The sequence below is a fragment of the Rhamphochromis sp. 'chilingali' genome (genome assembly GCF_963969265.1).
Source record: "Rhamphochromis sp. 'chilingali' genome assembly, chromosome: 9".
NCBI classification, from domain to species: domain Eukaryota; kingdom Metazoa; phylum Chordata; class Actinopteri; order Cichliformes; family Cichlidae; genus Rhamphochromis; species Rhamphochromis sp. 'chilingali'.
This window is the reverse complement of record NC_137936.1, coordinates 4,120,201-4,133,196: the sequence shown is the minus strand read 5'-3', so window position 1 is coordinate 4,133,196 and position 12,996 is coordinate 4,120,201. Positions and strand designations below refer to the sequence as shown.

Genomic DNA, 12,996 nt, shown 5'->3' with positions numbered 1-12,996 from the left:
GGACGGGGGAAACGCTTCAGCAGGAATTTGCACAAAGTGTAAAAGAAGCGTAGGTTAACTGGCGAATCTAAATTGCTCTTAGGTGTGAATGTGAGTGTGAATGGCTGCCTGCCTGTGTTAGCCCTGCGACAGACTGGCGACCTGTCCAAGGTGTAGGGCCTCTCGCCCTGTGGTAGGTGGGAGAGGCTCTAGGCCCTCCCTGTCACTGAAACTGCAGGTGAAGTGTTTTTTCCCCTTTTGTCTTTTAAATATTACCTTAAGGACCTTTAGATTAGTTCCTTCATGTACATTCATAGCACAGCACTCCACTTTGTTTTAATTACTGGGTCAGATTTTATTGGGAAGCTCAAGAAACACAAACAAAACAAAGTTACGAATTTATACATCAATCCACAGTCCAGCGTCCAACATATCAGAGCGTATTAAAAAGAAGCAACAGGGAAAAAAAAACGTATCCGGAAAACAGATCCCTTTTATAGGTGTGGAAATACAGTCCTAGTTCATCATTCTGCTGCTCAGGTCACAAACAATACAGATACACAACACTGTTCAACATTATTATCATTTTTTAAAGTCAGTTTTGTCAGCTCTGTAATACATTAAGGACATACACAGGACAGAACCCAAACTGCAGTCTGCAACAAGAAATGAACCAAGAATAAAAACAGAGTTATAAGAACATAAGGAATACGAGGTGTTAACATATAAATATGAGTATATATGTTAACACCTCATAAATACGATAACACAAAAACTCTTACATTATGAAAATTATTCCACAGATGAAGGAGAGCTTGAGAGAGTCCACTCTTCAGGGAAGGCAATAGATTGTATAGTTATCTCCTAAAGAGGGCAAAATCACTATCCTAAAACTACACAATCTACTACCTCACACTGGACGAGCAGCAGAATACAGAGCAACATCTGAATCCACGAACACACCGCTGAGGGAGAAGACCTCCGGAATCCACACAGGGACCATTGAGATGTCTGCTTGGCACTTTGGGAAAGACAGTAGGTTGAATAGTTATCTCCCAGTGTGGGTATGACCCTAAAACTATACAACCTACTACCTCATCCCACTGTGCACATGCTGTTGGCTTTAACAAGGACCCGACTGATCCCAGAGATGTGAAGCAGTGAAGCCTGTGGAGACAGAGAGCACGGTGAGGAGACAAACACCAGAGGCTGCAGTGAAAGAAAGCCGGGTATACCATCTGCCCACTGAACTGCAAGTGTCCTGCGCAGCTGGACGGTGGCTCTACATCTGCCTGCCTGTTCATGGTGCCACATGTGACCACATCACAACGTTCAGATTGGATTCAAATGCACAGCTTAGTAACCTTTAACAGAAGGTAATGTTTCAGTACCTTCCCTCGAGCTGAGTGCTGAATTGGCATCAATGTGAACACTTGCAGGACATCCACCTGCAGACCAAGTCCACTGAGCCAACAAACAGACTCCAAAATGCAGAGTTTTGTGAACAATGACAGTCACCAACAGACTGATAAAGATAACAAAACACACAGAGTGAACCATTCCATCATTATACTGGACCAAAAACTGAGGTCACACTGTAGCCCAGGGGGGGGCAATCTCAGTCCATGAGGGCCGGTGTCCTGCAGGCTTTAGATGTGTCCTTGATCCGACACAGCTGATTTAAATGGCTAAATGACCTCCTCCACATCTCTTGAAGTTCTCCAGAGGCCTGTTAATGAACTAATCACTGACCCAGGGTGAGATCTAAAACCTGCAGGACACCAGCCCTCGTGGACTGAGATTGCCCACCCCTGCTGTAGCCTATCCAGAACACTTCATGTAGATCAGGGGTGGGCAACTGCAGGCCTCAAGGGCCGGTGTCCTGCAGGTTTTAGATCTCACCCGGGGTCAGCACACCTGAATCACATGATTAGTTCATTAACAGGCCTCTGGAGAACTTCAAGAGATGTGGAGGAGGTCATTTAGCCATTTAAATCAGCTGTGTCAGATCAAGGACATCTAAAGCCTGCAGGACAAGGCCTTGAGGCCTGGAGTTCCCCACCTCTGATGTAGATGGAGACTGCAAACTAACATGGTGGAGGTCAAGCTGTGCCAACACACCATTTGGTTAATTTCAGTCCCTGCTTGTTTATAATAACAATCAACTGTTCATTATGGGATGTTGCCACAAAATTCCAGGGGGAGCCTGTACTCTGTGAGTAAATGGACAGGAGTTCTGAACTTGCTCGCACTGTACATTTCAACTGACCAGCCACCACACAGAGCTCACACTGAATGCAGGGCTGAGGATACACGAGTTAAAAATTTGAAAGAGAGACAAAAAGTTGATGAGGTATCTACGCCGACAGGCTGATCTGTTTAATTCATTTCTGTTTTTCTTCAGCAGCAGCAGACCAGTTGTTAGTGGAAGAGCTAACACAGAAAGCTAACAGCAAACGTTCATGTTACACCTGTGACAATAACCTTTCTGTGGACCTCTGCAAATAACATTCTGAGTCTCTGCTGCAGAGCGAGGACTGCAGCTTCACCAACACTGGTACTGGGTTAGAACTGGGTAATCAGTAGATACAAATGCCAGTGTGTTATCCCAATGCAAGACCCCAGTCAGCTTCTTTGATGACAATTCCAATAAAGTTAAACAGCGAGGTGAGTGTTGACAAAAAAGGAGACGAGCAGTTTTCCTCTGAGGAAATTTTTAATGCTGAAAATGCACTGCTGTCTTTAACTGTTTTTCCTAGTTTATTACACTTCTGGGATTTATTTAGTTTATACTGCCTCACAGTGAAACACTGCTGGTATTATACATTATTGCAGGTTCAGATTAACTAACAACTGTAAGAAAAATTAGTCACAATCTAATTACATTTTTCAAAGAGAGATTACAAATGTTCTTTACCGCGCTTTGTTTTCTCTTTCACCCTGAGCCACATGTCCTGTGCCAGCCTATCAAACTGTGTGTGCACAGCTGATTAAAGTGAAGGTTGTGGATATTATGACAGTGTTTTGGGGACATTGTATCTTAAACTGCAAAAACAACAACAAACCTTCAGCATTCTTTAGGGTCGAGTCTAACACGCGCATGATAAAATACTTAGAAACTGCTTGGGATTACAAACATCTTTACCAATGACTTGCATTGCTTTACTGTGCGTGTTGATCAACCTCATCACAAACAGGCAGCGCCTGTAAGGTGGAAGGCATTTTACAGCCCAAAGACACGTCGACAGTACACGAAAGTTGGATACCGGTACCATGACATCACCCAAGGAGAATGGGAGGGGACAGGATGATGGATATGACTAAGAAACTGAGGGACACTGTGTGTCCCTACAGTACAACGACTCTAACAGCAGAGTTCCCCAGAGGTTACAGTTTCTGTGTTCACAACTATCTGAGTGACATGCATGACGCACTGCATTTCAACACACTGACTAATCATGTGTCCTTTAGGCTACTCCAAACAGACTTGAACAAAGAGAAATGGGAAGGACTAATTCCAGGTATGCACAACTGAATGCATGCGTCTAAGCAAGCCATTATAGCTCCAGCCTTATAGTTTCCACGTCGACAAGTAGGCGAGAGTTTGCTCACAAGTCTTTAGCCAATGAATGAGCAGAGTCTGTGAGTTTCTCAATATTCTCAACCTCACAGTAGGACAAGATCGACACCCATCAGCAAAGTCAATGTCCTCTTCATGCCGGAGGTTTCTTCCTGTTGAAAAGGAGTTTTTCCTTACCACTGTCACCAAGTGCTTGCTCTTATAGGGGTCTTGTGATTGTCGGGATTTCTTTCTGATATTGTTACTTTCCAATATAAAGAATGTTGAGGTGACTGTTGTTATGAACTGGTGGTATATAATTAAAACTGGACTGAAGTGAATGTTTGCAACCAAACAAGTCAGGACTCCTGTTGGTCATGTAAGACATTCCAGGTTTAAGGCACCTCCGTATCGGTTTTGCTTTTCAGGGCCCTATTTCAGGAAGCCGGTTTAGAAAACTCAGAGTGAAAAACGATACTCAGGGTTGAGTAACCCCGAACTGTCCAACTCGGAATATTCGGTTTCAGAAAGGCTGATAACAATTAGTTCAGTCAACGCGGAGTTGCTTTAACCCCAAGTTAAGCGCGCGCACGAGGATACATCAAGCCCTGATTAGTGGAGCACCATGGAGACGGAGGGAAAGAAGGCGCAGTCAATGTATTTTACAGCGCTTGAGGCCGAAATTCTGATGGCAGCATATGCCGATAACATGCAAATTTTGCGGAAAAAAAGTAACAGCCTCAGCTGCAAAAGAAAGGGAGCATGCACGGCAAAACAAAGCCGACAGAGTCAATGCGTGAGTGTTAATTTAAACATTGATCTAGGGATTTCCACCCATTTAACACGTTATTTTATTATATTTTATTTTTTATTTCATACATTTTATTTTGTGATGTGATGTGAGCGCAGGTGCAACCCAACAGGCCCCAAACGTTCCTGGCAGCAAGTAAAAATGAAATATAAAAATATAGTCCAAACAGGTGAGGTGTAATTGTATTGTGAGCCATAGTGCTTGGTCCGTTTGTCCGATGTAAATCAATTGCAGTTAGAGGCTACATTAATTTCCCCTCTGTAAGCACTTATTGAAATTATCTGAGCACATTACAAGTACATATTTGCTTACTCTGTATGCTCAAATGTGGCCCGTTATAGCCAACAGAAAAAAAGCGGAGGCCCGAAAAACAGGTGGGGGTCCTCCACCACCACTCACAGAGGCTGAGCAGTTGGCTTCCACATTTGTGATAATGTTGGCAGCATCACATATGATCTTCACAGTGCAGAGAACACAAATTAGCATCCATTACTATAACGAAATAATTTGTTAGTTTGAAATGCTACAGGGAACTATGTACCTGTACATTAATGCTGTGGAAAGACTTCCTGTTCACATAGTCTCCTTCATTTACTGAAGGAGCAATGATTGGAATGTGAGTGCCATCTATACAGCCAATCACGCCTGGGAACCGTGAGAATAAATGTAAAATTTAAGTAGTAGTTCAAATATCACCACATCATGAATTAAGTTTCGTTCATCCTGATACCTGCAATTTTGTGGCATCCCTCTTTGATAAATCTTGTGGGTCTATGACCGGGGAACACCACAGACGAGTACAGGAGACGTTTCAGTGCAACTGTAACATTCCTGACTGCCCGACAGACGGTAGCCTTGGAAACGTGCTCAGCGTCACCAATATTATACAGAAAGCTCCCGTTTGCAAAAAACCGAAGTGCAATACAAATAATATGTACAGAACTGAGAGGATGTCCACGATGTGTCACATGAGCAATATTAGGCCTGAGGATGTTATTCAAATCAATTATAGATTGTGCTGAAAAACGGTAACGTTCACACAGAAAATCATCAGGAAATGATAAAATGTCCAAACGCGCTCTGATCACTCTCTCCCGGTGGAGAGCTCTGCGGAGAATTTGGGCTTCAACATCTACTGGCTCTTCAAGGAAGGGGCACGCCATGTCTGACACTTCCTACAGTCAGGTTTCTGACAAAGAGGCGGAGAACGTCAGGGTTAGTTGAAGTAAACCTGCTAGGGGGCAGGTTAGCTTCACGGAGTGTGTCGTCATAGTAACTCACTCAGAATTAATCTAAACTCGCTTTGTGAAACCGAAAACCCAGAGTTTTCGTTCACTCAGGGTGTACTTACTCAGAGTTTGCACTAAACCGGCTTCCTGAAACAGGGCCCAGAACAGGAATTTGTGTTTGTTTTATGACAAATTCTGACAGTTCTGTTAATATCGCTGAATCCAACAGCAGAGTAGTTGTAATGTGACCAACTCATCCACTGTCATTCATGGTATGCTGAAGTCAATCCAATCATATAATGTAAAGTAATGCAAACCCAAAACAATAGATTTACCACTTTTTAAACTCAGGAAGCTAAATGAAGTTTGTCTAAGAATAATATCAGTTAATAATAATCAGCTTCAATTCAAACTATTTAAATCCTGACAGACAGTTAGCATTTTAATAGGTGATTAGCAGCTATAAAGAGAAATCTCATCTTTCCCCAAACCTCACACCCAGTCAGAGCAGAGGGCTTCCCCTCTGAGACTGGTTCTGTCAGAGGTCTCTTCCTGTTCAAAGGGCGTTTTTCTTTCCTCTGTCATCAAGTTCTTGTTCATAGGGGATCTCCTGATCGATGAGGCTCTCTCCCATATTGTAGGCTAGATCTTAAAATATAAAGCAATTTGAGATGGCTATTGTGAACGCGTGCTCCATAAATATGATGAATGAGGTTCTGGCCTTCAGAAATGAATACTTAAAATTGCTTCATCATCACAGACTCATTGCATTAACTACATTTAGGCCAACCCTGCTTACATCTGCCTCCCAAAGACTTGAGCCAGGGGAAAAGAAAAAAAAATTAGAAGTCAGATAAACAGCACTCATAATTTTCCAGACAGCAGGCAGACCAGACAGCTGTGTCTGTCCCACACACTGTTCAGGCCTTGGTGCAGCACCTCACCTCATCTGCAGCAGGTGGGTGGGGCAAGCACGTGCCTGAGATGACCATATTAGAGAGCTCCAAGCTCAGCGACATCATAAAGATCCAACGAGAAAACTGTGAACCTGAGCAGTTAGATCAGTCCAAAGCCCTAGCTTTTGTTTAGAGGGCTTACATGCACATATTACACTATGATGTAAACTGAAATACCCATATTAAATATGATTAAAGACAGCTAGGAAAACACAATAAGGGTCTTTTTTAAACTCTTGTTTGCTTGAAGAATGAATAGCCTCATAAATGAGGGCATTGACTACTACAGTCAAATGATTTTACACGCAAAGACCCTTTAACCCTGAAGAGCTTAACGTGTCCATTAGAAAGGAAGTACCTCTTCCCAACATGAAACTGCTCCCTGCCCAGTGTTTGCTCTTAAAATACAGTCAAAGCTGCCCAGTGTAGAGGCTTAATGTTTAGCAGAAACAGAAGAAGCACAAGATCCCATATGCCCATTTCCCTCGCTGGTAAAGTCCCGCTCAGTGCTTAATAAGAAGAGACGCGTGAAGCGCTCCAGTCGCCCCCGTACTCTTCATTCTGCGCCCGATAATAACCACTCCTTACTAATGGCTAGCTAACCCTGTCGGGCTAGCAGCTAGCAGCACGTTCCAGCATGGAAGTCCCAAAAGGCAAACGCCAGGCTAAAGTGCGGCAGCGGCCTCTGCAGCACTACCGAGTCTTTACATGTATGCTTGAAAGAATACTACCCCAACTACTAAGAAATGTGTATCCAAAATGTATAATTAACAAATTATACCCACCTACCTGCCATGTCGAAAGAATCCGCCACCCTCTGACTGCTTCTTCTTCGTGGTTCGTGAAGCTGCTACGTCTTCTTCGAGGGTTTAACAGTAGAATCCTTAATGTTACATTACTGCCATCTTTAGGAGTTACTTAACTCCTACAACGTCTCACCCTCCCAGATGCTCCGACACTTGCTTTAAGTCAAGGCTGACTGATCTTCTGCTTGCCACTAACAAATTTAATTTTGAGGGGTTTTTTTCTGATTTATAGTATAGTTTTTTAAAATGTTGTACATGTTTAGCCTCAACATTAAACTATTTATTGGTGTAGCGAAAAACAGTGAAACTTCTTGCTAGAAAACCAAGCTCACTTGCCATTGTAAAAGTACTCCCCACAGGCAGCAGCCTCTTCCAGTAAGTCAAAAACCAGCCCAGGAGCAATTTGGGGAACACAACACCCACCCCCAGTAAAAAACAAACAAACACTCAAACAAGACTCAGTCAGTTATCTTTATTTCTCCAAGTAACCCGTTGGAACAATGAAAAAATAGTGCTTGTTGAAAATCCTCCACAGCCCAACGTGTCATGTTCTTCGTATTACTACAGTACCATTAGTATATCACCCTCAGCTTGCATCTACACTGAATTTTGTCCGTATATAAGCGATGAGGTGGAAGATTTTTGTCAATAGCCACACACACACACACGTGCGCGCGCGAGTCAAAATTACACAAAATGAGTCCAAACAGAGGCCATGTGAGTCGAGGCAGAGTGCTAAATGCAGGAGTTGAGGCAGATTGATGTACAAATGAATGAATGACACAACAATACACGGAGGATTTTTTTGGTAAACAGTATTAAGTACATAAAATTGATTGAAAAAGAAAACGCACTGTGGCCTGGTGAGTTTGCACTGCTGTAACAGCCACAGTTTAACACTAAGAGAACGCCTTACATTCTACAGCAACAAAGCAACTTATCAGGTTATAGCAATTCTATCGACTTGTGCATTTCAAAAAAGAACATCTGAATAAATAAGACACATTGCAGCATGTGCACAGTGTAAAACATATTTTGGTTTAAATAACCCCTCCCCACCAAGAACCCAGAGAGCTGAGTCACACATTTAAATAACATTACATTCATGTAATGAAATGTTTCTTCATCATGTCCCTAACAGCTATGAGTTAGATAATAAAGCAAGATCTAGTCTCAGACAAAGAACAGGTAACCAACAAAACGTTCAGAGTGAGCACAGTGGCACATTAACACAGAGTAGCAGTACTCAGAGTCAATTACAAGCTTCAAAGGAAACAGAATGAAAAAACACTTAGCTTCAAACACTACATGACTGGCAGATCTCAGCAGCGTCGGGTGCAAGAGGTGGCTTCTAATGCAGTAATGCCCACAAATAAAAGTGGAACCTCGTTTGGGAGTCTTCTTCTCGGCAGGCTGATTGGGGCAATGCCAATCAGGAGGCTTCATTCTCCTGAACAGCTTTGTCATGCAGCTCGTGAAGAATGAGAGTCAGGATTGCTTTCAGTGTTGCATACAGAGACTTGTTCTCCTCTGAGCCAGGGTCCATCTGCAAAGCAAACTGCACTGCATCATGCCCAGTAAACACTTAAGTAAACATGTTCAATACATGCTGTTTGTTAAAGCTCACCTTAGTAAACACTTTAATGGTTTGGTTAAGAAAACTGGTCTCCAATTCTTTAGGCACTGGCAGGAGATGAGCAGCACAGTCGAGGATGCACAGCAAAGTGAACCGGTGACCCTATCAAAAGGAAGGAGACCATACTGTGTCACATTACAGGATCACATAGTGCTGGGTGAGACACTGGGTGTGTCAGGATAGCAGTTAAATTGTCGCTAATCTGCGAGGGATGAATCTGAATCTTAGCAAGATTCGTTAGCAAGCTACATCCAAAAACCAAGTGCAATGTACAGACACATATCTGCTAATACCCAATTATTCTCTGCAATGACCTTACCAGTCCGTTTATTCCATTAGAGACTATAATATAGTGGAGCGGCCCTGTTCAGTAACTGAACTAGCTGAGATGAAGCATCCTATGAATGGTGAGTTATAAAAAACCCACCATCTTGTTACTAAGGTGGAAACTATCCATAGATGTCAACCCTGGTTTTTTAAAACGGCCTCTAAATTTGCTATTTAATGGCATTTTAACATCCTTTTTATTTGGCCTCTTTCTGGCTTTATTAGACAGATAAAGTGAAGACTGACAGGAAAGAGATAGTGGAAGACATGTGGCAAAGGGCCACGGGTCAGACTCAAACCCAGATCGGCCGCTCTCATCCATGCGGCATATGGTCACCTGCTCATCCAACTGAGCTAAACCGGCGCCAGTCTACATGTATTTTGTGGACTTCGAGGTGTTCAACTATGTCCCTCAGAGTATTCTGTGGAGTATTCTTCTTCAGGAGTATGGGGTGTCTGGCCCGTTGTCACAGGCCTTCGGTCGTTAAACAACCATGGCAAGATCTTGGTTCACACAGCCGGTGTTCTGGAAATCCATCAACCTGGCAAACCATCCTACCAGTTGTTTCAGCGCATGCGCACAACATGAAATTAAGTGGCGAACCATCCTACCTTTGTGAATATCAGCTAGAAAAATACTCTGACGGGTAAAATTAAGTGCCAAACCATGCTACCTTTGTGAATGTCACCTACAAGCATACTTTAACGGGTAAAATGAAGTGGCAAACCATCCTGGCTGTATGAAAATGAGCTACAAGCATAATCTGATGAGCAAAGTTAAGTGGCAAACCGTCATACCTACTTAAACTGGTGCTGGAATTACTCTGTGACAGCACAAATGTGCATAAACTACTTACGGTAGGACATTTTGCCAAAGTAGGATGGTTTGTCAGAACACTGGTAATAAGTCGGACTGGCTGGGGGTTAGACTCTGCCAGGGCTGCCCTTTGTCACTGATTCCGTTACTAATTTTTATGGACAGAATTTCTATGCATAGCCTCGTGGCAGAATGTTTCCACTTAGGTGGTCTCAGAAATTTGTCTCTGCTTTTCGCAGACGATGTGGTTCTAGAAGGATGACCTCCTACTCACACTGGAGTGGTTCACAGCCGGGTGTGAAGTGGCAGGAATGAGAATCAGCACCTCCAAGCTTGAGGCAATGGTCCTCAGATGGAAAAGTGGGGAGTGCTCACTCTGGGTCAGGGACAAGTTAATGCCCCAAGTCGAGGAGTTTAAGTTTCCTCAGGGTCTTGTTCACGAGTGAGAGGGAAGGGAAGAAGAGATCGATAGAAGAACTGGTGCTGCGGCTGCAGTGGTGCGGACGCTGCACCGGTCTGTCGTGGTGAAAAGAGAGTCTAAAAGTGAAGCTCTCGATTTACTTGATGATCTGCGCCCCATCCTTCACCTATGGTCACGACTCGGGGAAGTGACCGAAAGTTCAAGACTCAGCAAACAGGGAGACACAACTTTGTTTGTGTTGTTGGTGCCTCGTGGAGCACGTCCAATGCAGTTATCTGAAAAATACTATGATCAGATTAGTTTGTGCTTCACTTTTGTGAGTGAAATTCCAGTAGCTTCAACCGTGTTTGTAGTTAAGTAGTTTTATGAATGCAAGTTAAGATGAACTAATTTGGCACTGTTTTTGTAGGTGTCGCCATTTGAGAGCAACAACTTAACGATTGCTTACATGTGATGGGTTTAGGGGACATCTGTAAATTGTAGCTATAATTGTAGCTATAACAAAATAACTTGAGTTACACTTGTTCCAAACAGCCTCACAATTTAAACAAGTTAGACAAACAATACATTTTCATTGTCCTCCTCACTTACTGACTTATTGACATACACCACCCAGTGGAAGTCAAATACTACTCCTGAGCCTTACTGCAGACTTTTTTGAATATCTAGTATTGATGTTAAGCAAAATTACATTATCAGCTTAATTAAAGGCATCATGGGACTAATTCTTCAAGCCCATTACTGAGTCAAAGGGTCTTGAACAGAAGGACAATAGTTCCATTAACAGACTGGGCCATTTTTTTTACAAACTTTTTTAAAACCAATTCAGAACTTTCTTTGTTGGGATTTCAAGACATTAAAAAAACTAATTAAGCCAATTTCATGCTCCATGTTTTCTTGTGTACATTTCACTACAGTAGCTTTGATTTTTCAAAGTTAAAAGAAATATTTTCTTTTAATATGCAGTGCAACCTTTCACGTCATTCAGCTGTTTAACAAAGTCTGCTATCCCTGTTTGGTTTAGACAGCAATGCTTGGAAGATATTTGACACAGTCTACCTTTTCCAGTGAATCGAGGGCGTTCTGTGGGTTTACATTCCTTTCAGTGAGGGCTTTTATATCCTCACTGCTGATGACTGGATCCTTAAGCTGCTCCACCCATGACCACATCAGACTAGATAGGACCAGAGGGTCTCTCTCCTTGCACAGCCTCTCCCATGTTCCCTCTCTGGAGTTCAGCTCCATCTGCACAACACAAAACAGACTGACAATGAAATGACTGAAATGAAGTGCCAGTAAGAACACAGTTCCAGGTTCAAGTTAAACTATGTACAACAGTCTTTTTATAAAAAAAAATGAGAACTAGATTAACTCAACACGCATCTCCTATGGTAACGACAGTGTGATTCTAAATACACTGCAAGACAATCTATGATACATGAGACCCAGAGCTGTCTTTTTTTGGCAAATGTAAGCTAAAACTGGTAGGTCTGCTAACACACTAAAACTACACATGGAGCAAATACCACTGTGATCTTAATCTGATTATTTAACTGAGCTGCCCATTTTTAATTTAGTTTATTAGCTAGATTCTGGGAGCACAGCTAAGCTATACCTAGCTAGCTACCTTTATCTTGCTTGCTAACATTATTACTGACAAAAATCACATGAATGGAAGTTCCTGTTTGCTAGCATGACAAAATTAGAGCAGCACAGTACAATGGTTAGCACTGGTGCCTCGAGGTCCTGGAATCTAGTCGGTCACATGTATGTATTATCACTGTTTTGGCTAATCCTAGCATGACCTCTGTTCAAACACAAAGCAACAAGCTGTGGATGTCATTAAAAACAATTATGGTTTGAGGTCACACAGTAGACCTAGCAGTCAACACAAAGATGGGTAAGCCCAAAGCTGTAAAGACAGAGCACTCTTTTCAAAACCCTATTGGTCAAAGGTACTCTCTTCCTCCCGCTGCTAAAAATAACAGGCTAATCCTGGAAGGTTGCTAATCTATCATCCTTCCCTTATGAAAAGTCATAGATAGCTTTTCTAGCAATTGCATGAAAAGTAAGAATTTAGCCGGAGAGCGTATCGACTATGAGACAGTCCAAAGTTGCACTTAAGGTGGTGCAATTTACAATTTGAGATTGTAATGTTTAGAAAATCTGGTTAAGCAGGTTGGAAATCTGGCTGGAAAGTAAGTGTAATAGTCCCTGCACAAGTTAGGTGGGGCTCACCTGCCACACTGACACCTTGGAGGTGAGATCCTTGTCTGTCAGTTCCAGGGCCAGAGCTTTTGCCACCACGAGGCACCTGCTCTCTGGTGAGAACTCAGACTGGAGGGTGATGAAAGGAACCTCTGAGAAGTCATCTGCACTTCCACCCATTGACACATTCTCCTTACCAGCTACCAGTTTGCTCTTGACTGCTAAGGCAGGCAGTGTGGCATTGCAG

The 12,996-nt window shown here is 42.7% G+C and overlaps 1 protein-coding gene and 1 long non-coding RNA gene across 4 annotated transcripts in view; both read right to left on the bottom strand.

Annotated features, from left to right (window-relative positions):
- Window positions 1-309: 309 nt before the first annotated feature.
- LOC308402970 lies at window positions 310-7,370 on the bottom strand. Its single transcript, XR_013972839.1, has 2 exons — window positions 7,324-7,370; window positions 310-1,146 (listed from the first exon to the last, which is right to left on the bottom strand). It is a non-coding gene; the product is annotated as an uncharacterized lncRNA (long non-coding RNA).
- A 433-nt stretch (window positions 7,371-7,803) lies between these two features.
- Window positions 7,804-12,996, bottom strand: part of ptpdc1a (protein tyrosine phosphatase domain containing 1a) — a 25,938-nt gene continuing 20,745 nt past the window's right edge. For all 3 annotated transcript variants that reach the window (XM_080892650.1, XM_080892652.1, XM_080892651.1), the window contains 4 exons: window positions 12,780-12,996; window positions 11,601-11,786; window positions 8,968-9,078; window positions 7,804-8,886 (listed from right to left, as the gene is read on the bottom strand). The exon at window positions 12,780-12,996 is cut by the window's right edge and continues 883 nt beyond it. In XM_080892650.1, coding sequence (XP_080748776.1) covers window positions 8,773-8,886; window positions 8,968-9,078; window positions 11,601-11,786; window positions 12,780-12,996 — 628 coding nt within the window. In that variant the 3' untranslated portion in view covers window positions 7,804-8,772. The remainder of the gene's footprint in view (window positions 8,887-8,967; window positions 9,079-11,600; window positions 11,787-12,779) is intronic.